Raw genomic sequence first — 23,655 nt, forward strand, 5'->3', positions numbered from 1 at the left:
TTTGTGAAGGCTAGATGACATTCTCAAACTGTGAGGTCGGGGGGGTGGAAATTGGGGCAGTTTTATTTATGTTGGCAACATATAAGACCCCACACTTATGTTTGTGGGCGAGATAAGGACCGAGCCCAGGCCTTATGCAGCTCCTCGGGACTCTTGGGGGCAAATTTCTCCTGCAGTTTCTTCCATGTGCCTTTATTCATTTCCTTCAACTCTTCCAAAGTGTCTGCAAAAGGAGAAACCAAAAAAAAAAAAGGACAAACTGAAATATAAAATGTGATTGTGTGGCTTGGTCTCACAGGGCTTTCCTGATATAAGCATGTCTTACTTTATGCTGTGTTCTTGAAAAAGAAAAGTGTAAACTGAACTTCTGAAGAGCAAATCAAATAGGGTAATCTAAAAAGAAAAACCACTGTTGATGTTTACTGAGCACTGTACGGGGCCCCTTGCTAAGGACAGTGCATACTCACAGCAGCCTCCCTGCCCTCTCCTCGTCCTCAGCATCTAAGCAGGGCGTGTTTCTCCTCACCTCGCTCCATGTGAGAGTGAAGAAAGAAAAGGCAAAGGAATGGCCCTGGTGGTGTCAAATGCAGCCCGTAGGCTTTATCCCAAAACCTGTCTTACCCCCGTTTTTCAGATTTGGAAACGGAAGCAGAGGGAAGTTAAGTAACTTGCTCAGAGTCACAAAGCTATGGAGTGGTGGGGCTGGGATTTGAACCTAAGCCAAGTAGGTCCACCATACATTGTGGAGTGGAGCAGGTGTTGGTGAGGGCAAGGGACCTGGGCTTGAATCTGCACCTAATCATTTTCCCAAGGAGTCACCTCTAGCAAGTGACTTAACCCTCTGAGCCTTCGGTTCCTCATCTGTAAAATGGTGATTAAAAACACTTCAAAAGTTGTGAGGATTAAAGAAAATAATGAAGGCAATGTATCTAGCACCTGGCTTGCACTTAAGAACCCACAGCCATCTCCGCTGCTATAAAGGCTGGAGGAAGCAGGTTAGAGCCAGTGAGGCCTTTTCTCTAGACACATGGACGTGCACTTGCACACACATACACAGAGGAACTAATACTGGGTTTCTCAGCCCTGGCACTATCAACATTCTGTATTATGAGGGGCTGACTCTACACTGTAGAATATTTAGTAGCCCTGGCCTCTACCCACTAGATGACCAAACCAAAAACAAACCCGTTGCCACTGAGTTGATTCTGACTCACAGCGACCCCCATTGGGTTTCCGAGGTGGTAAATCTTTACAGAAGTAGACTGCCTCATCTTTCTTCTGTGGAGTGGCTGGTGGGTTTGAACTGCCAACCTTCTGGTTAGCAGTCAAATACTTTAGGCACTGCACCACCAGCGCTCCTTCCACTAGATGACGGTAGCACCCTTTTCCCCAGTTATGGCAATCAAAAAGCCTCCACACATTGTCCCATGTCCCCTAGAAGATCCCCTGCTGGTTTGAGAATCACTAGCCTAAAGCCTTCTCTAGAGCTAAAGTTTCACGATACCCAATTTTCTCTGTATGTTAATTTTAGATTTTTTACATATATTGTTTAGCTTTCATAGCCTGGATTTCAGTCTGTTAAACAACTTCTGGAGAGAAACAATACCTTTTTCTGAGAAGAAAAGGTAACCTCCATTGTTTATTAACAATGTTACTTACCAATGGACTCTTGACTAAAGTAGGATATGTGCTGTACCTCAGGCAGCAGCCCAGCATCCTGACCTGGGTCTCTTCCAGAAGTCCCAAGGTCCCTTGTGGTGTATAAAACATGACGCTGGGGACCCCAGTCCACCTACAAGCCACCAGACCTCCTTTAGAGCCTTCCATGACCCTAAGCCCAGACTGGCTGCACTTGTGACCCAGGCCTCGGTCACATCTCAGACTTGCCAGGCCCTTAAATCCTCTAACTACAAGGTGCAGCAAGTTTTTTCTTGCCCAGTCAGAGGCAACATGCAGGAAACTTATTCCACACAGTGGTGGCAAAAAGATGAGGCTTTTTGTAAAAACAAATTATCAGCACATTTCTTAGAGCTGAACTCCCAGTCTGAACAGGCTGCAGCAAAGCAAGGGCCAGAGGTAGGGAGTCGTGCACCTCCACGCCTCCGTGCTGAGGGGTAACGATGAGAGAGGGTCAGGCGACTGGGCCTCTGGGGCTTCTCTCCATTCGAATTTCAAGTTCAAACTTCACTCAGACTCTCCGGGGCCCACAAAGTGACACTAGGCATCGATGTTGGCAATTACATGGGCCCAGGGACATAGGAGTAATTTATATACATTTTTAAAAAGAACTGACAATAAAGCAATTCTCCCTGGCCAAAATAACCCCACCCTAGTTTTCCACAGCGTACTGTTATAAAAATAGGGCCAGAGTTGCCACACAATAGCAGGTGACACACCGGGTTTTGATCTGCTCAGAAGGTAAAAGTTGTCTGGAAGGCCAAATCTGCAAAACTTAGCTGCTGAAGGAACAGGGAAGGGAAACTGCTAGAGCACAAGAAGGCTCCGTGCCCTCTCAGAAGAGGTCAGCCTATTTTTGTATACAATATCCTTGGCAATAAAAATAGTAATTTTCCAGAACCTGCCTACTTCGACCCTGGCTCCCCCCACCCCCTTCAGTGACAATGGGGATGGGGAAGTAAGGAGGGGATGGGTTTGGCAGAGTGTTTCCTTTCTTGCTAATCAGGGTCTACCAACGACTCCAAACATACCTAGCTAAATCCATATCTAACCCACAGACCATGTCCCCTGGGTCAGATAACTCTTAGGCGGATATCCCCATACACGATTATTGAATGCCTTTTTGTTTTAATTAAAACCCTCATTGTTTATAAAGCCCCCTTAGGACCATAAAAATAAAATTATTTTCCTTCATCCTGATTTCAACTACTTCCATTTGGCAAATGTGTATTCCCCTGTTCCTTGCTGCCCAGCCTGGAATTTAAAAGCACTAAAGATGGATTTTCTTTTTTAAATAATGTCTTTGACCTTCTCCACATTCTATGGCCAAAAAGCCTGAGCCCTGTAGCTTCAGAATTTCCTGTGGGCTATTCTATACGACTTTCCATCAAAGTAAAGCTGTCTTACTAGACAATTCCCCTGTGCCGCTCAAACGCAAAGAATCTTTTGCAAACCAAACAGAAAGGGCAGCTGGGCTTTCAATACCTGTGGACAAGATGAGCTTGTACTCTTCCAAGGACAGGCCACTGAAGCTTGTGTCTCTGGGGCGTGGGTACTGGTCACACAGGCCAAGGGGAAGAGAGAAGGGAGGGCTGATTAATCCTGCAGCAAGACCCCCAGACTCGACAATGTCCCACTGCAGTACACCTGGGCCAGGCATTCAGAGCCCAGGAAGTGTGGCAAGAAGAGCAGTGCCATCTTGAGGTTACCACTGAGAGCAGGTGACTCAATTTTAACAAGCACTCACTCAATCATCTTGTTCCATACAAGAGTTCTGGGTGGGGCCCATGAATATATATGCATTTTTAACCAGCACCCAGGTGATGCTCATGTGGCATGTCCCCAACCACACTTTGAGTGGCAAAGATTTAGAAGAAAGCCCTTTCCTGTTCAGGTTAAACATCTGGCCTCCATGCGGAGTTACTGAGCAAATTTTTCAAGTCTGGGAGAAACCTCACTAAATAAGAATTTGACACTAACCACATCAGGGCCTGAGGAAAAACCCGGCTGGGCCTTCCACAATCACTCCATCTTTATCATCTGAGTATGGGAGACTGTCAGTCCCGTCAGAACAGATAGAATAATACTTAAAATATGTATATAACCCAAGAATTACCAGTTACTCCCAGAAACACACTAGCATATAAAATACGTGGTTTTTCCTTATAATTATAAATAGGTTTTATTTAGGTGACCTAAAAGCTGTTAGCAGGTACCTTTATTGGCCTTGCCGAAATTACTGCTTGCATTTGAAAATAACAAAACCATAATTCTTTACAAAACAATGAATAATCAGATTTTCACTTATTCTTACTGGTTGTCCCCAGAGGGCTGGGGATGTAAAAGATCCAGGCCCACTCACCTTGTGTTTGTAATAGTTTGAATGGAGTCTTGCTAAGCTCTCATACATCTGATCACAGGCCTCAGGTTCTGCAATCTGAAAAACAAAGAACCCCAAGGACGTGAGCGAGTGAGCAAGCCAGGCCCCCCCGCCCTGTGTGTGTGCGCACCTGGAGGAGGGACCAGAAATTCAGCGAGGCGTTCACAGGAGGCAGGCCTGCAGGAGTGCTCCTTGGCTCTGCTCTGTGGGAAGCAAGCTTGGCCTAAGGCTTCTGCTATTAGAAATCTCCTTTGGAGTGATGGCTCGCCCCGTTAGCTCTCCAATCTGCTGAAAAACTCCATCAACCAGCAAACAAACATCTGCCGAGCACCTGGGACTTGTGAACCACCACACTAGCTGCACTGGAGACCCTACAATAAAAAAAGTATAGTATCGGAGGGCCTCCCTCATGCAGGTAGACACTTGGGGAGTGCTAGAGGCAGGTTAGGCCACAAGAATTCAGAGTGGGGTCCCCATGTGTTCAAGTGGCCAGTGTGTGAAGGAAGTGAAACTCAGCTGGGCTCTAAAGGGTGTCAGGGCTTCCAGGTGGAGGGGGTGGTGGGAGCCAGGCAGAGCAGCAGGGGGCTCTGCTCTGCTTTAGACCAGACCAGTCCTGCTGAGGGCCTGAACACAGGGAGAGGGGCTTGGGCTCGAGGAAAAGAAAGAGCTTTTTGAGTTACACCTTCAAAATAAAGGAAAGATTCTTTTATGAAAGTTAAAAAAAAAAAAAAAAGTCCTCTGAGGCTTTCATCTATGGGAAGTGGGGAGCTGTTGAAATTTTACAAGAAGGAAAGAGAAAAGAAAGTGGTGTTTTAAAATGAAACAAGTGAAGTAAGGAGAACCAAGATGGAGACTCCAGTCAAGTTTTGCTGGAAGGAGCAAGGCCCGGAACACTGAAGTGAAGGCCTTGGGAAAAGAAAAACCAAACCCAAACTCACGGCCATTGAGTTGATTCCGACTCATAGGGTCCCCCACTGGGTTTCCAAACCTGTATATCTTTACCGAAGTAGATTGCCCCCATCTTCCTTGTGCAGAGTAGCTGGTGAGTTTGAACCACTGACCTTCTGGTTAGCAGCCAACTGTTCTACCTACTACACCACCAGAGCTCCTTGGGAACAGAAAACCAAAACCAAACCAAACTCAATGCCATCAAGTCAATTCCAACTCATAGTGACCCCTCCTTGGCTTTCCAAGGTGGTATCTCTACGGAAATAGATTACCCAGTCTTCCTTCCGAGGAGTGGCTGGTGGGTTTGAACCACTAGGCTTCTGGTTAGCAGTCAAATTCCTTAGGCACCAGGCCACCAGAGCTCCTTGAAAACAGAAGGGGCCTGCTGGAAACTTCAAGGAAGACAGGGAGCGCAGAGAAGTGGGCTCTTTCCCTGTTATACCTCTTTCTTTGAATTCCCCCTCCCTCTACCCTTGCTAGGAGCTCTGGTAGTGTAGTGCCTAAGGCACCTGACTGCTAACCAGAAGGCTGGCGGTTCAAACCCACCAGCCACTCCTCGGAAGGAAGATGGGGCAATCTACTTCTGTAGTGATACCACCTCAGAAACCCAAGGAGGGGTCGCTATGAGTCGGACGGCACATAACAACAACTGCCCTTGCTATTATTTATCTATAGTTCTTTGTATTATTCTGCCAAGAATTCTGAAGGCTGCCCAGAGCAAAACTTTCTCTTTTATGTTTTCCCCTGAATTCAAATGATGGATTTTTCCAACTTAAATCCTTTCCCAAAGAAGGCAGAGCATAAATAAATCAGTAGTTAAGCGTTTTAATAAGGTAGCTCCGCTTTTGCCTGTATATGCTTGTCAAATGAGGTCCCCACTTTATAGCAAACAAAAAAGTCGATCCGTCAGTTAGCATTACTTGATCCATCCCCAGGTTTGGGCCACTCATCCTGAGAATGCCCAGGTAGGCATATCACAGGAGAAAGGATTATGGGCTGAGGAGGTAGCCATTGTTCACTGAATAATAATCAAAGTGGACTGGGGTTAAGGGCTGACAAGAAAGACAAGAAAGAGAGGATGGAAAATTGTGAGGCTGGCAGCTGTGTTCTGACTCCCTGAAGGCAGGCTCTTCCAGGGAGCCTGGCTGGAGCCGAGTTCTGCAGCACTCTGGAGGAAAGCATGCGGACATTATTTCTTCAGCAGGGCATGAGTAACCAAGAACTAACAAACAAGGGAACAGCATGCACATAACACAAAGGGGAAAGGAAAATAATGATGGCACAGAGTTTGCAAGATTAGTTAGATTATCAAAAGAGTAGCGTATTTCATCTTTTGCTTGCTCTCTTCATACTTGTGCAAATCTGTTCACTTATAAATTTAAAAGGTATTCATTGAAAAACCTCATGCATTGCTGGTGGGAATGTAAAATGGTGCAGCTATTACACAAAACATGGTGGCTCTTCCAGAATCACCAAATGATCCAGCAATCCTTATTTGGGATTGCTAGGTATATACCCAGGAGCTCTGGTAGCATAGTGCCTAAGGCACTTGACTGCTAACCAGAAGCCTGGCGGTTCAAACCCACCAGCCACTCCTTGGAAGGAAGATGAGTCAATCTACTTCCATAGCGATAATGCCTCAGAAACCCAAGGAGGGGTCGCTATGAGTCGGGTCCGACTCGACGGCACATAACAACAACACAACACAACAAGAAGGAATTGATGGCAGGGACTCAAACAGATACCTGTACCCCAATGTTCACTGCAGCATTATTCACAAGTGCCAAAAGGTGGGAACAACTCAAGTGTCCATCAACAGACGAAAGGATGAATATAAATGTGCCCTATCCGTACAACAGAATATTATTCAGCCATAAAGAGTAATGAAATTTTGATACATGCTACAACATGGATGACCCTTGAGAACATTATGCTGCATGAAAGAAGTCAGCCACAAAAGGACAAATACTGTATAATCCCACTTACAGAAGTATCTACCAAAACCAAACCTATTGCCATCGAGTCGATTCCAACTCACAGGGACCCCCGTAGAATTTCCAAGGCTGTAAATCTTATGGAAGCAAAGGGCTTCATCTTTCTCCCATGGAGTAGCTAGTGGGTTCAAACCACAGACCTTTTGGTTAGCAGCCAAATGCCTCAACTACTGCACCACCAGAGCTCCTTACATGAGGTATCTAGAACAGGCAAATTCATAGACAGAAAGTAGAAAAGGGGTTACCGGGGGCTGGAGGAGGGGGAAATGGGGAGTTATTGTTTAATAGGTACATTACTTTCAAAGTTCTGGAGATAGGTAGTAGTAGTGATAGTTACACAACATTGTGAATGCACTTACTACCCCAGAATTTCATATTTTAAAATAGTTAAAATGATAAATCTTTTAATATATATTTTACTCCTGAAAGAAAACAAAAAAAGACAGTCATTGAGACCTCCATGTGCTTGGCTCTATGTATGAACTGGGAACACTAAGGAATAAGCATCTTCATGGCTGGAGTGAGCAGGGAGCCAAACGACCTGGGCTCGGACCCTAACACCATCACTTACTAGCTATGGCAAGTTGGGCAAATCTTGATACCACCTCTTTTTCTTTTCTTGTTGTAAAAAAATGTATCTGATACAACACGTGCCCAATCAATATGTTTTACACAGTACAATTCAATTACGTTAATCACGTTGTGCAACCATCACCAGGACTTTTTGCCAAGTGTTCCATCACCAAGTGTTCCATCAGTGCTTCCCAGCTCATTTTTTTTTTTTTAAAAAAAAACCCTTTTACCACATTCGCTTTATGATTCTGTTGCTGTCAGTTGCATTCCAGTCTGTATCATTCTCTAGCTCTATATACGTACACATTTTTCCTCTCATCCGTTGGCGAGTAAGTTGGAGCATAATGCATCTCCACCCTGTATTTCAGTGTGTATTTCCTAAGGACAAGAACATTCTCTTATACATCCCAGTACAGTGATCAAATTCAGGATGTTTAACATTGATACAATACTATTAGCTAATCCACCATCCATACTCCAAATGTGTCAACTGTCTCAGAAATAATCTTCACAGAAAACAAATAAATATCCATCCACCATCAGTCACTGCATTTCACTGTCAGGAGTTTTTAGTCTCCTTTAATCTGGGTCCATTCCTATGCCTTGCCGTGTCTTTCATGTGTTGACATTTTTGAAAATAACTGACCAACTTAACCTTTCTTTTAAAAGAGAACATAGTAACAGTCCCTAGTTCTGCGGGTGATATGAGGACAGAGGCAGCAATGACTGACTGCTGGGAATCCCAGGTCTGGAACAGCACTGAAGAGTGCAAGGGATTAGTTCTTGTTACGACGATTAGTAGTAGAAATGGTCATGATAGTAAACACAAGCCCCACTCTAACTCATAAACTAAAAATGGGAAAGAGACAGAACAGGTCACAACCATTCTGGTGGTTAAGTGCAGCGAAGGTGAGGGTACCATGGGGCAGATGGAGGTGGGTGCCTGACTCTGCCTAGGAAGAACTGCTAGATGGAGAACCACCAAGAAGGAAGTGGGGGGCACTCCAAGCACAAGGACCAGCTTAAGCACATGCCCGGGGAATGGTGGTTAGAACATTATCAGTGGATCAATGTTGCTGGCCTGTACTTGACTGGACTTCCATACCTGTCCCTTACGTGTATGAGGCCAGCAGGGTTCACACACGGTCCTTGGTGGAACAATACTGCCAGGCAGCAAGTGTCTACCATAACCACTCTTTACTTAATGACCACTCACCTGTCACCTGGACCTTCCCCTCCCTACCACCATTCCCATTATCTTCTTTTCCCAGCCAAGCTCTGAGGGAGGAGTTCATGCCACTGAATGGCTTTCTCCAGGCACCTCTCCCTTGGGTTCCCCACATTGCTGTTAGACCACCAAGACTGCACTTGGGAAAATCTTCCAAGCCTGCCTCCCATCCCATCAAACCCATATCTCAGCCAGATCCTCCTCAGAAATCTTGCCAATTGAAGTTCCCCTTTTATGTCTCCTCCAACTTCTCTAATGGTGAGAAGTTGCCAGAGGTTTGCTCAGCTACCTCTTACCATAACCTCAAGTGGATGAGGAGGGTGTAATTCTTCCTCCTATCTTTTCCTGGCTCTGGCAGGGCAGCTGGGCAGAGAGGAGGGGCACTGAGAGATGACAGGGTCACCCCTGCAGAGCCTTTCTGGTATGAGTGGCTACAGGGTCCAAGTATAAAAAATTGTGACCCTCTGGGCTCCTTTAACCTCTTAAAATTCCCACAGTATCAAAGAGATATTTCATATAATGCCTGGAGCTCAATTAATAATCTAAGAAGGAACCAAACACCTGTAAATCCTAAAAATGGACTTGTCATCCAATTTCCCATTTGAAGTCAGCGAGATGTCTGTATGAGGCTGTAACAGTAGCTTAGTAGATGGAATGGGAGTTTGAGGTCTGCCAACTGTCTAGCCAAGTTCTTACTGCCCAAGGACAGAGGACACCACGGCCAATTCTGGGTTCCTAGACATGCTTAAGGAGGCAGTGGTGATCAGTGGTACAATTCTTGCTTTCCACATAGGAGACCCAAGTTTAATTCCCAGCCAATACACCTCATGCGCAGCCACCACCCATCGGTCAGTGGAGGCATGCATGTTGCTCTGATGCCGAGTAGGTTTTAACAGAGCTTGTGGACTAAGACAGATTAGGAAGAAAGGCCTGGTGATCTACTTCCAAAGTCAGTCAAGGAAAAACCCTATGGATCACAATGGTCAGACCCACTCAGCACTTCATGCCATTGTGCATGAGGTCACCATGAGTTAGGGGGCCAACTCAATGGCAGTTAGCTACAGTCACACTCAACCCAAGCTCAGTACTTAACACATCTTGTTTACTACTTAAAAGGACATCAACAGATACTTGTCTATCTCCAGAAGTCTTGCCACACATCTATATCCTACACTTTATTCACAGACTCTGGCACAAACATTCCTGGAGTTTGAAATATACAGTTTTTCTGATGAAATGTACTGCACATTTTTAGAATTATTCTTATGTACAAGCTGTAAATTACCTGATTTTGCATTCACACCTAATGAGATTACGGACATTTTAGGACTAATAGCAGTGCTGGGTTTGAAAAAGGCAGCAGTAGGGACATTATGAAAAATTCAGCACTGCTCCCTAAATGTGAATAAAATAGATGTTCAACTGACAGAGTGTCCTTTATAGCTCTATTTTTGCTCCTTTTGCATTTCCCCTGCTCAGTCGTCAGTAAATTTCTCTTTACCATATTAAACTTTTATACACAGAAATCTACATCAGTGCCGCAGGCACTGATTTCGATTTTCAAAATTGAATTTTGGGTGGTGACAGCAATTGGTACAGCAGCCCCTATTCTAGTCACACAAAGGGATGCATAAGCACTTTTGGGGAAGGGTGTCGCATACTGCTTTGCTAATTAAGGTAGAGCTGGATTCAGTCCAGAAGGATCTATGAAAAAAGGTTTTCATGACTTGGTAATGAACTTCTGAAATGAGTACATTCTGTAATGGGAGCCTATTCCTTTCAATTCTATTGAAAAATGTATTTCTTGAGCACCTACTATGTAGAGAATACTCTGCTAGGTGGCTGTGGGGGACATAAAGAAGACCCATTCCTGGCACTGGAAAAGGTGGCAATGAGCTGAGGAGACAAGTTACACCTGTGTTAACTAAACATGCCATGGGCAATATGTAATGAAGTGCCAGAATCCTGGAATGCTGGGCTGCTGCAGGGAATCAAAGGCAGGAGCTGGTCACTAGGCAGGGAAGGACGACCTAAGTCTCAATGCAGTGAGAGTTCCTGCAGTGTCTTCCGAGAGTAAGGTCCCCGCATAGACTCTAGAGCTGGACCTCGGGATCGGTGAGGTGAAAATCCGAGGAATGACTAGGAAGAGGCATGAAAAAGGCATGGGGACAATGATATTTTTGGCAGGCAGGGCTCTTAAGCTGAGCCCAAGGCCTGGGAAGCCACCAAAATTGTGGCAAGTTCATGTGATTGGGCTCCCCCCGCCCCCCAGTATGTTTGTGTTTATGTGTGTGTCCAGAACTTGTGCTCACTTCTCAAAGGTTAAGAATCACTGGCACAACAGCCAATTTGGGAGGCAATGAAAAGACACCCTCAACTGAAGCTGGGGCTCCTGTTGCAGTGGTGAGAGGCAAGCTTGGAAACAGGCTGGGACAAAGGTCAGAGGGCACTGAAAGCCTCACCAAGTTGCCTGAAGACACTTGTCTAAGGGGCAATGGGTGGGCCCCAAAGACCTTTGAATAAGGTGGTGACCAACTGAAAGCAGTCAATCATTTATCCTTCTAGGAAGGGCACCTAGATCTTTAAACGTGCACTTTAAAGAAACTAAATGCCTTCCCCTGGTCTAAACATGACCTTAACTCATTCTCAAAACCAGAAGAGAGAGAGAGAAAAAAAAGACACGGAGATGTTTACATTCTCTCTTAGAGATGATTTTCATCACAATTTCAGGTTGCATTGCAGCGAGTTTGATATTATCACTCAAAAGATCTGTCAGGGTGGTGGGGTAGGGGGTGTCATATTGAGATGTCTTCACCGCTGCAAGCATGTGCCAGGCAGTTGGGGAGCTCCCTGTCACGTCAAGGAATGCCAAAGGCCAGGCCTCCATTAGACAACTGAGAAAACAAGATTATATAAAAGTTTTGCATTCTCCTCTAACAAAATGGAAATATCATTTACATTACTATAAACCCAAGACAAAGTGTAAGTCCTTTAGAACTGGGCCAATCTTATTTAAACCTGGATACAATACAATTATGAGTGGGTGGGCCCCTTTGGGACAGCCCTCTCAGGCCCCTTCCTCAGTGCAGTGCTTCTGCTAGGTGAGTGGTTGCTGGTACACAGGCAGGATCTCTTGGGAGGCTATTCTGGCACCTAATGAACTCATTAGAAGGATTTGCTCCTTTCCCTGTGGTTAAGTATACAATGATAGTTGTCTGTGCCACCTTCTCCCATGTTGTGATTCTCTTTGATTAAGCTCTCAGTGCTGTAGGGAACATGTGCTCTCTTAAGGAAATTGTATTTGATCGGGGCAACCCATGAACATTAACTTGAAAAAACTGTACAAAAGGATATAGGGTGTGAGAGGTGTTAAGTGTGTTCCTGCTTCCTACCATCTCCTCCCCTATTGGTAGGTTCAGGGTGGAACATGAAGACTCCCCAAAGGGCAATCTGAGGTGGAATAAATCAAGGCAGTGGTTTTTGTACTCTGTATTCAACTCTGAATAATTGATTTGCTTTCTAGTGCATCTGGTCTTTCTGCACTGGTAACCTGCCTGAGGACCAGCTTTCTTCCCATCCACATTGGTTGGTTATGGCTGGGGCAAGGGAAGCAGGTAGGGTAAACACTGGGAGGTGTTTTATTCTTTGTCCCTGGTCCAAAAAGGTTTGAGGTGGCATAATGCCTAAGGCATTTGACTGCTAACCAGAAGGCTGGCGGTTCAAGGTTCAAATTCGAGTCGGACCAACTCATAGTGACCCCTCCTTGGGTTTCCGAGGCAGTATCACTACGGAAGTAGGAATGTCCAACCGAAGAGTGGCTGGTGGGTTTGAACCGTCAGCCTTCTGGTTAGCAGTCAAGTGCCTTAGGCACTATGCTACCAGAGCTCCTACCTTGGAAACCCAAGGACGGGTCACTATGAGTTAGAACCACTTGATAGCAGTGAGTTTGTTTTTTCTGGTTTAAGAAGGAAGGACAAAAGCCAGTGGCTTGATGGTTGTGGAACAAGAGACTGATCTAATCTAACAAGAAGAGATAACTCGAGGAAGGAAAGGTCAGCCACAAGGAGACAATGCCAAACCAGGGCCAGGATGGCTGGGTTTGTCCCACCTTTGTCTCTTAATCCTATGTGATCCTCAGGAAGTAGTTGTATTTTTCTGATTTTGTTTCCATGTCTGTAAAATGACAGTAGTAATAACGACTTCACTTGGCTGCTCTAAGGATTAAGTTAATGAGATCATGCATGCCAAAGCACAGCCTATTTGGTGTTACAGTTAAGATGCAGGAAACCAAGAAATTGAGGGGAAGACTGCCTGTCTCTCCCTTATAAAGACACAAAAAGTCTGTGGGGGCAGAGCTGCCTCTCTCGCCAGTCCTGTCCTTTTGGAAACAGGCATAGCCAAGGGAGAGCTCCATACAGATCAGCCAGTGGGTCTAGCCCCTGCCGCCTGCTGCGGTTTAGTGAAGAGCCAACCAAAACCACGCTTTCTCAAAGTCGCTATACATTTTCCAGGGATGGGAGTGACTCATAGGGCCATCTTCCATTCTAACAGGGACTGCTCCCTCCAAAAATCATCACACAGACTTACTAAGCCCAGGAGCATTCTCAGGTGACATCAGGATGAGGTAGCATGACCGTGGTCCTGAGTAATGTGCCTGCTGCACCAGGATGCACTGGTTCCCTCTACCAGGATTGCACTCATCAAGAGAACCATGACTTGCTTCTGCAGCTATGACTCAAACCTGTGTAGGCCTCTGATGGATTCTGAGCCATCTCCCTAGGTGATGACAAAGGATGACAACTCCCAAAGAGAAAGCTCTTCCTTCCTTTTCTGGCTCCTCTTTCACTAAGTCAAGCAGGTGAATGTGACAAGCTTTCCCACCTTCCCAAGTGGGAAGTATGCTTGTAGACAAGTATCTAGCCTCCACTGTCCTGTATGCCAGCTGGGTTCACTCCTGCAATTTTCTAAGAATCATTCATGTGTCAGCCCAATTTTAAGTTCCTTAGTGTTAAGGACCAGGTTATGTGCCCATTATGTAGTTCCTGTAATTCCCCCAAAACAGCCCTCAAATTCATTCTCACCACTGAAGACACAGAAATACTTCCATTTAGTTGTTACATCTGCAACTATATTAAAATGATTTCTGTCTCATGAGCCATAACCAATCATTCATTTATCTATTTACTCAGACATTTACTGAGTGTCTTTTATGAGTTACTCTAGACACTAGAGGGAGAAAGATGAAATTGGGATTGTCTCCATCCTCAAGCAGTTCACACTACAGATTTGTAGAAAAGGCTACAGAGTTTGCAGAGTTGGAACTTGATATGATTTTTATACACTGGGCCAGTGAAGGCCACTATAAAAGTTGTAAAGGCCCCGAGTGTAATGCAACCCCACATACACAGAGGCCCTGGCCCAGACACTCCATCCATTCCTGACATCCACTCAGTGATCCAGTTACAATGATGGCATCAGGCATGTTGGGCTAAGTTGCAAAACAAAAACAAACAAACAAACAAAAAAACATGTTCCTGCTTTGACAGGCCTTGGCCAAGTTTCCCATAAGTATTTCTTCAGAGTATGTGTGTGTGTGTTATTTCATATCTCTGACCGCTTGCCTGAGCCCCAGGCAATATCCTACTGCTTACCTGACATTTCCACTTGGAAGTTAAGTCGACCTGACAGTGTAAGTTTAATGTCCAACACCAAACTCAAGATGGTCTTCCCAGGTGCGTTCCTCATCTAGTCTTTCCTATCTCAGTAAATGGCACCATCTTCCACCTAGTTGCTCAGGCCAAAAATAATCTCGGTCTTATCCTTGGTTCCTCTCTTTACCCTTTACCCCACATCCAATATGCTGGCAAGTCCTGTTAACTTGACTTTCAAATTACAACCTAATTCCAGCCACTTCCACCTTCTGTGCTTGCTGCCACTTTCATCCAAGTCACCTCCATCTCGTACCTGAGTTACCTTCTCTCCAGCCTTCCTCTATTTTGGCACCTTACAATCCATTCAACATATACAACCAAAAACCAGTTGTCCTCAAGTATATTCCAACTCACGGTGACTCCCATGTGTGTAAGAGTAGCACTGTGCTTCGTAGAGTTTCAAAGGCTCATTTTTCGAAGTTGACTGCCAGGTCTTTTGAGGCATCTCTGGGTGGACTCAAATTGCCAGCCTTTCAGTTAGTAGCCAAATATGTTAATCATTTTGTACTACTCAGGGACTCCCACACCACCAAAGTGATCTTCTTTTTTTTAGAAAAAAAGTATATTAGGTCATATTAGTATCTTGACTAAACCATCCCAATGGCTTCCTACTGCCCTTATAAAAATCCAACTCTTAAACATGGCCCATAAGGCTCTATTGTGACTGGCTCCTGCTTTTCTGTCTCAACTCTCATTAAACCTCCCATCACTCACTGCCCTCCAACACTTTCCCTAACATGCCAATCTGCTTCCTGCCACAGGACCTCTGGATTGCCTGTTCTCTCTGCCTGGAATGCCTTTCTGGTCAAGTGTACACTGCTAGTTCATCCACTTCCCTTAAGTCTCACCTATTTGTTACCTCCTCAAAAAAGTCTTTATCTGACTACTGAAACTATTATCACTCCTTTATCACAGTACTCTACTTTATATCCATCATAGTACTTATGTGGATTGTCTTGTATGCATGCCTAGATGTTTCATGTGTCCTGAACTAGGAATATAAACTGCATGAGGGAGAGGTATTCATCTTTCTAAGTTACAGCTCTCTCCTCAGATCTAGTACAACTCCTGGCATATGGTGGGTAATCAACATGTATATTACATGTTGCTAAATGAATAAATGAATCCAAGAGCTGCAGCACTACCAGTCATGTTAGGGCATGAATCTAGAACCTAAACCTATTGCACAGGTTTACAGGGGCCGCGGAAAAGCATAAAGGATTAGCTGGGGCCCTGCAGAGGCTCTTGGGGTTCACCTCCATCAACGCACAGCAGGCAAGGTAAATGGCATCATGAGCAACAACTCTGAGACTGTCACCAACTTGCAATTGGTATTGTGGGTCTCAATCCAGGCTGTACCTTGAACCTCCTGGGGAGCTTTTAAAATACCAAGGCGAAGGTTCCACCTCCTAAGATTCTGATTCAATATGGCGGAGGAGATCCCGGGCACCTAAATTTTTAAAAAGCTTCCTCAATGATTACAAGGTACAGCCAACTGAAATCACTGAGCAGAATGAACAGGCATCGCTCTCTAGCTCCCCAAGACAAAGGTCTGCACGCACGTGCGGCTTGGGAGGGAAGGTGTGCGCATGCGCAAGGCCCCGCAAACGGGCCGCACGTTAGCCCGGTTCCTGCCTCATCTTTTCCGTGCCTCCCCTGTCTCCCAAACCGCCACAGTCCGGTCACCTGCGTGTTCTCTCCCTCCCGAAAGGCCTGTGCTACCCGCTGCCGCAGGTAAGCGCCCAAGTCCCGGCCCCGTTTGGTCTCGTCCACGGGCCATTCCTCACAGAGCTTAAGAAAACGCCGGTAGCGGCTGGCCGCCATTTTGGGCCCGGCTTGTCACCGCCCCCGAGGAAGAAGTCGGCGCGGATGGGGTGCGCGTGCGCGTTAAGGCTCGCAGTCGGTCTCGAGGAGGTGGGGTAAGAGGGAGGAGTGAGCATGCGTGCCTTCGCGGGCGCCAGCCGCTCACCGGTTAGGGGCGCTGCTCCTCTGTCTCTGTAAACCGAGCTAATTTAGTCCGTACTCTTGGAACAGGCCCATCTCCCATGGGCAAGTCAAACGCGAAACACCCCAGGGACAGCTTTGCTTCTCTTTCTCAATGACTGCACAGTCTCGAGGCTGAAAAACCTTCCTCCAATATCTCTGCTGTTTTGCATAAGTGAATACATTTGCATGTAAATACAAGTTGTTCGATGAATATTTGTTCGAACTTAATACGCACACGTTGTTTCAGCCCCCCTTTCTCATTCTTTCTTCCCACAGCCCCTGTTCTTGCCACTATCTTTTGGTACTCTGAGGCAATTTCTTCTTTTGTTCTTCTCAGCTCTTGGCCGTCTTTGCTCAGCCGTCTTTTATCCTTCTGTGCCCTCCTCCCACCCCACAAGTAGGTGACTTTCCTGTAGTTTCCTAGAGTGAGCAATGTCAACTGGATTGACTCAGCTTGGAAAAACTTGTTTTTACCAAACCTCATACATCTCCAGCTGCATTATGATGTGGAATATCCTTCCAGATTTTCCTCAATAAAGTCTCTGCCCTCTTTGTGTATTCCCTGCCCAGCATTCACCCAGTACCATCCCATGCTTTGCTTCCACATCTCTCTCCCTTCGCAGGGCACCTGCTCTATAAAGGGGAATCCCAGGAGATTCTTGCCTTCCCCACTGTGGAGTTGGGGAATGACTGACTGTATAACAGAAACAAAGTTCAAAGTGACAAGGGCTTTCATTAAAGTATTAGAGGATGTGCTAGGAAGTTTGGAGAAAGGAAGCTGTGTAGGAGGAGAAAGATCAGGGAGAACTTCTTGGAGGACTTGGCATTTGGGCTGGACGTATGGTTAGGATTTCGATGAGTGGGTATGCAGGGACATGGGGCTGCAAGAACCAGGCCTGGGGCAGGAAGAGAGAGGGGTTTAATTTGAGCAAGGAGCAATGGGTGGTTTTAGTTAGGGTGCAGCAACAGACTGCTCTGAAGACTTAAAGACTTCGTGAGTGAAAACCTCTGGGGACCCAGTGTGGCCCTGTAGGGAAGAACAGAAAATGCACTCAAGGGCAGGACATCTCCAGAAACTTTCCTGTGGGCCCCACCCCCTTTCCAGCCCAGTAATACCACCCTGCTCCATTCTCTCCAACAGTTGTATGATCTCTGGTGGTGGTGTGTTTAAAGCATTGGACTACTAACCAAAAGGCTGGTGGTTTGAACCCACCAAACTGCTCCATGGGAGAAAGATGAGGCACTCTGCTTCTGTAAAGATGACAGCCTTGAAAACCTTATGGGGCAGTTCTGCTCTAGCTTACAGGGTTGCTATAAGTCAAAATGGCAGTGGTTTTTTTTTTTTTTTTTTTTAGTTTTGATGGCTGCCCTGAGGACTGAAAGGCAAGGGTTGTATCTATTTACTATCAAGCGCCAGGCACCTAGGGCTGTTCTGGGTGCCCTGTGGCTTTGTAATTCTGCCTGAAGCCCCACCGTGGCTGGCTTTGACAAGCACCTGGATGGCCAGCAGCATCCTGAGAGGCAGGGACTGAGGTTCCTTTGTCTTCAGCAAGAGAAAGAGTGACATTAGGTGGCAGCACCAGCCACTTCATGGAAGAAGACTGGGCAATCTACTTCTGTTAAGATTTACCACTTCGGAAACTCAATGGGGTTTGCTATGAGTTGGAATCAACTCGAGGGCAGTGGGTTTGGTTTGGTTTTTGAGGCACAAGTACTCTGGGAATTTGAGAAGAACAACTGGATGCCAGGGAAAATGGAAACTAATGCCTCCTTCTAAGGCTTCCACCCCCCTTGCCCCTACTTGGAGACTTGTTTGGCCTGGTGGTGGAGTAGCAAAGTCTTGAAGTAGCACTGACCTGGGTTGAAACCTGGGCTTGCTCATTCATTCATCCAGAACCATCTGTATAATTTGTAGGGGCTTAAAATGTGAGAGTTTGTTAAAAAGTTATTAAGAACTTCAGGATAGCAACAGCAAAGGATTAGACCCAGCTTGGGATTGCTGTGCTTACGGCCCCGTGTGAGTACCCAAGTCACACGTGGGTGAAGCCAGCCCTGAGTTCCTTCATGTGGTGGACATTTTCTCTAGCACCTGGGGGTAGGATGGGAGATGAGAGAGGTGAACGCTCTGATCCCCTGGATTTTACATTTATGTGGAGGGAAACAGACAACAATCAAGCAAACATATGATAATAATAATAATGATAATCATTGATACTATTTATTGAATATTGACCCTGTGCCAGGCATCATTCTAAGTACTTTGTTTAACTTAATAAGTGAACAAAATAATTTCAGATGTGATAATTGCCAGGGAGAGATCAAGACAGGGGTCTGGGTCTACAGTGATTGGGGCTGGGCTGAGGTCCAAGTGGTCTGGGTGGCCACCTCTGAGGAGCTGGTGTTGACAGAGGTCTGAGTCACCCCAAGGAGCAGCCACATGAAGGTGGACTTCAGAGCATCCAACTTTGGGTGGGTTATTTAACTGCTCTGAGCTTTGATTTCTTCATCTTAAATAGGAATCATAATGATACATGAACACTTACTGAATATATACTATACTGTCAGGTGCCGTGTGACAGTAGAACTAACTGTCCATAGGGTTTTCTAGGCTGTAATCTTTACTGAGCAGATTGATAAATCTTTCTCCCATGGAACCACTGGGTGGGTTTGAACTGCCAACCTTCCTGTTAGCAGCTGAGCCATTGTACCACCAGGGCATATACCAGGCAGTAAATGCCTTACACATTTTGATTCATTTAATTCTCACAGTGGCTCTCAGAGATAAGTGTCAGTATGATCTCCATTGTACAGAGTTGGAAACAGGCTCGGAGAGGATAAGGACTTGCCCAAGTTCACCAGCTAGTAAATGGTAGAGCTAGGACTTGAACCCAGGTGGAGTGGCTCCTGAGCCCTTGCTCCTCACCACTCCATCAGCATGTCTCTTTAGGCCTTGGCACAACATTGTTTTTGGAAACCACATTGTGTGTTTATATGCGCTTTATAGTGGTTGGCCATTACTGTCACAGAGTAGACCAACAAATGGTAGTGGCTCTTAGTTACTGTTTTCCAAGGGGCTCCAGGGCCCTCTCAGGCTTTGTTTTACTTCTGCCCCTTTCTCCTCCCCCTCTGCTTGTGGGTGGTCTGAGCCAGAGTCTAGGCTCACTGGCTTGTCAATCACCCAGCTGCCATTCTGGGCATATTAATAGGCACTGCTTGGAATGTGGCTGGATGGTGCCAGCACCTCAAGGAGTTGATGACCATTTTAACACCCACCTGCCGGCTGTCACTCACTCCACATTGAGTGCTGCCTCCCCTGGCTCATTGAAATCCTCCCCTCCAAGGGCTGCACCTCTGAGCAATTTGGAATGGGTATTTGGACTTTATGGAGCTCTGATCGCTCTTTATAGAAATGCAGCACCATTAGGGGGAGGAATGAGGAGGGAGGGAGTGCTGCTTCAGTTTTTCACGTTATAATGATCCCAGTAATCTAGACACTGAATTGCACATTTAAATTATTTGAAAGTAAAAATATCGTTTTGTAATGCTGGTGTTAATAATGTAAACATTAAAAAGGAATTAAATACTAAGCTGCATTGTGGGGCCCAATAGCCTGATTTTTCATCTTTCAACTTATTCAACTGGATGAAATGATTGGCTGCAGCACCCAGATAGGTTACCTCAGAAAGTGGGGCTGGACTTTCATCAGGGTAGTTAGCTGTTGAACACCCCCGTGTAAAGGTAGCTGAGAGGGTCACGCTGGTAGAAGATTGCTGCCTTCTTCTGAAAGCATTTTTTCCCTTTCTTTCAGATGTGCTGGTGTTTGAGGTGAGATGCTATGGGCCTCAGTGGAACCTTATACATGCAGCTTAATGCATTCAGAGCCCCTTAGCTCTGTTCAGACATCTTGTCATCTGCCTAGGTATCTGCCTCCCTCCCTTCACTGTGCTGTCACGTCAAATGTCACTTCAGGGAGGCCTTCCCAACCCCTATCCCCAAATCACTCTCTGTCCCCTTTTGCCTCAGAGCACTAGTTGCTATTTGACAAGGGGGCCTGGCACACAGGAGTCTCCCAATAAATATTTGTTAACTAAATGAGCCTGAAGAGAACAACATTAGATTATAAGCCCAATTTCCTTGCCCACCTATCCCCATCCCTACCCCTGCTGTTCATTTAGGATATTCATCTTTGGAGAACTGAGGGAGAAAGGCTAATGGTAAATCAGGCAGGTAGTTTTCCAGATTTGCTTCTTGGATTAGCTCTCAAACTTTCTGTCCCATTTCAGGGCAGCTTCATAATAGAAGAGAACAGGTCTGAGAGATGAGTATTAAAAAGGACCTGAACCTGGCTGCATGTCAACCTGCCTGGCTCTCTCACTTAGAGCTCAGCACAGTTTTGTCCCAGGGCGGCTGCTCTTGTTCTCTCCCTTCCCTCTAGTTCTTGGCACCCGCACTTTTATTTTTGCTCTTTCCCTCATCTTCTGCTTTATGTTTTTGGCCACCGAGGATGCAGATTTAAATCAAAAGTCCAAAGTTTAGATCATTTTGAAGAGCTGCTGATGAGTAGTCTTGCCTTGCCATTTGTTTTCTGAGACTGCTTCCTGCCCTTTCCAGTGCGGTCTAAGAGGCTTTGTACAGCTGAGAAGAGTGATGGGGCTGCCAGGATGCTGCCCAGAGGCCCAGGGCTTCCTGATGACATCGCATTATGGAAAATCTGTAATAACATTCCGCTCTTTAGCTGCTTCTTTAATCACACAGGGGACACCAGAGGGACAGGGTGGGGGTGGATGACTGTCTCCCAGTTGCCCTTGCTCCTGGTGGGGATGTCAAAGCCAGGTTGCTCTACTGACATGGTCATGATCCATGTCTGCTCTTCTCCATTACCTTTCTTGAGGACAAAGTCACAGTCCCTATCAGACAGAGGAGGAAACTGAGGGAGAGGGAGATGCTAAGCCAGTCTACCAGGGTTCCTAGCACACTAGTGGTGTGTGATGATGACACAGCTGGGGAAAGAGCTGGATCAGAACCCACAGCCCTGTCACTTCAGCCCAGCTGTCCCCTTCTACTCTCCATTCATTTATTTCTCTATTTTTCTCTTAAGTCAGGTATCATCTTGACATAAGGATTATGGAGACAAGGATTTGGCAGAGACTGGCTGAGTACTCATCAAACCTATTTCCTCTTCCTAGACACACAAACTTTCAGCCCCCTGGCACCTGGGTATGGCTACATGACTAATTTGAGTCCATGGAATTTGGTGTCTCTTCTCCATGCTGTGTAACTCTTGCTTATCAGTAGGACCTGTGGCTGTGTGTCACGATAGGAGGAGTCTAGGTCACTGATGACTGTGTGGGAGTAGAGGCTTTCTGTCGACCACATTGGATGGTAGTGTGTTAACCCTCTGAGCTTTGGGCATTGTTAGAGCAGTTAGCTTACCCTAACTAATACCAATGTGTTTGTTAATTCAAACAAAGATTTATCCAGTCTGGGGAAAAAGAGGTCAGCCAAGAGCCTTTTACACTAGTCCAGGCAAGAAGGCACAGCAGAGGTGGAAGGTCAGAAGTTCTTTCTAGTGCTCAAGTTTGGAGTTTCTCCATTGCTATCTTCCCTCTCTCTCTCCATTGCTATCTTCCCTCTCTCTGCTACTCTGTATGTGAGCCCCCTGCAGCCAACACATACCACTTGCTATTTTCTGAAAAGAATGCTTGATTTTCCATTTCTATGCTTTTCTGTCCTTCTTAGAACATCTGCTCCTTCTTTACCACCTGTCAGACATGACTTGCTTTCAAGGTATAACTCAAATAATAACCTCGATTATCACCCCATGTGGCAGTGGACCCTTACTGCTTCTGCACCCTGGGGCAGCACTCTGCACAGGTGAGCAGATGGCCCTCATCACTTAGTAAAGCACCCATTATATTTTCATATGAAGGTCTTAACTCTCATTAAATTATAAGGTTCTTAAGGATAGCATCACTGTCTTGACACTACCTTTGTTTCCTATGCAGGCCTTAGCACTGTGCCATATGTCCTTGCTAAATATTTGTTGGATGGATGGATAGATGGATGGAAAGAAAGAAAAAGGGAATTTTATCCTCACTGAATGCAAGATCAACAAGAGCACTGTACCCTGACAGTTATTACACATGTTAGAACACGGTAGGCAGCATTTAACACTAGTATATGGTGTTAAATGTTGAGTCCATGGAATTTGGTGTCTCTTCTCCATGCTGTGTAACTCTTGCCTATCAGCAGGACCTGTGGCTGTGTGTCACGATAGGAGGAGTCTAGGTCACTGATGACTGTGTGGGAGCAGAGGCTTTCTGTCGACCACACTGAATGGTAGTGTGTTAACCCTCTGAGAGTTGGGCATTGTTAGAGCAGTTAGCCTACCCTAATTAATACCAATATGTTTGTTAATTCAAACAAATATTTATCCAGTCTAGGAAAGAAAGGTCAGCCAAGAGCCTTTTACAGTGTATGGGGTATTGCATTGCATTGCTTTTTATAAAGTTCAAAATGAAGATTTATTTTCAAAAAAGGAAGAAGGAAGGACAAATTAATGAAATCACAAATCAACAAATTCATGAGCTACTTGGCCAGATTTTCCAGTATCTCTACCCTCTGGCCTCACTCCATCTCTACTCTTTATTTCCACTACTCCCAACCACAAAACCCCTGTTTGGAATGGGTTTGTCTATTCACAGGCTCATGAGCATGCTGGACTTTTCTTTCCTCTCACTCTTTCTGTTTACTTCCCACATAGCTGATCCTCCAGCCTCTTCTCCATTCCTGTCATCCTTCAGGGTCCAGGTGAGGGCTCACCTCCTCCAACAGTTTCTGTGATGACTCTTTCTCAGCCAGCCTTCACCTTGAAATTATAGTCTTTGATTATCTGTACCACACAGTTTAATCCCCTGTATCTTTAGGTACTATCTTGTGTGGTTCATTGTCCATTCATGTGTGTTATTCTTGCCTCTTCAGCTAGAGTCTAAGCTCCTCAAGAGCTGAATCTTCCACAGCACTTAGCAAAGAGATAAAATGGGATAGCTGCTCAGTATACATTTACTGATTGCCGGATTATCTAGAGATCCTTTACTTCTGCCGTTTTCAAGTAAGGATTGGAAATATTCATACCCCATCTTCTTCTCTTCTTTCCAT

The 23,655-nt window shown here is 45.6% G+C and overlaps 1 protein-coding gene across 1 annotated transcript in view; it reads right to left on the minus strand.

Moving 5' to 3' along the window:
- Positions 1 to 95: 95 nt before the first annotated feature.
- LOC103195722 (inositol hexakisphosphate kinase 3) overlaps positions 96 to 23,655 on the minus strand; it is a 41,233-nt gene continuing 17,673 nt past the window's right edge. Inside the window, exons 5-7 of the mRNA XM_042780755.1 lie at positions 4,040 to 4,114; positions 3,163 to 3,232; positions 96 to 223 (exon numbers count right to left, since the gene is read on the minus strand). Coding sequence (XP_042636689.1) covers positions 96 to 223; positions 3,163 to 3,232; positions 4,040 to 4,114 — 273 coding nt within the window. The remainder of the gene's footprint in view (positions 224 to 3,162; positions 3,233 to 4,039; positions 4,115 to 23,655) is intronic.

The sequence above is a fragment of the Orycteropus afer genome, unplaced genomic scaffold, assembly GCF_000298275.1.
Source record: "Orycteropus afer afer isolate SDZICR_OR568_19922 unplaced genomic scaffold, OryAfe1.0 scaffold00059, whole genome shotgun sequence".
NCBI lineage: Eukaryota > Metazoa > Chordata > Mammalia > Tubulidentata > Orycteropodidae > Orycteropus > Orycteropus afer.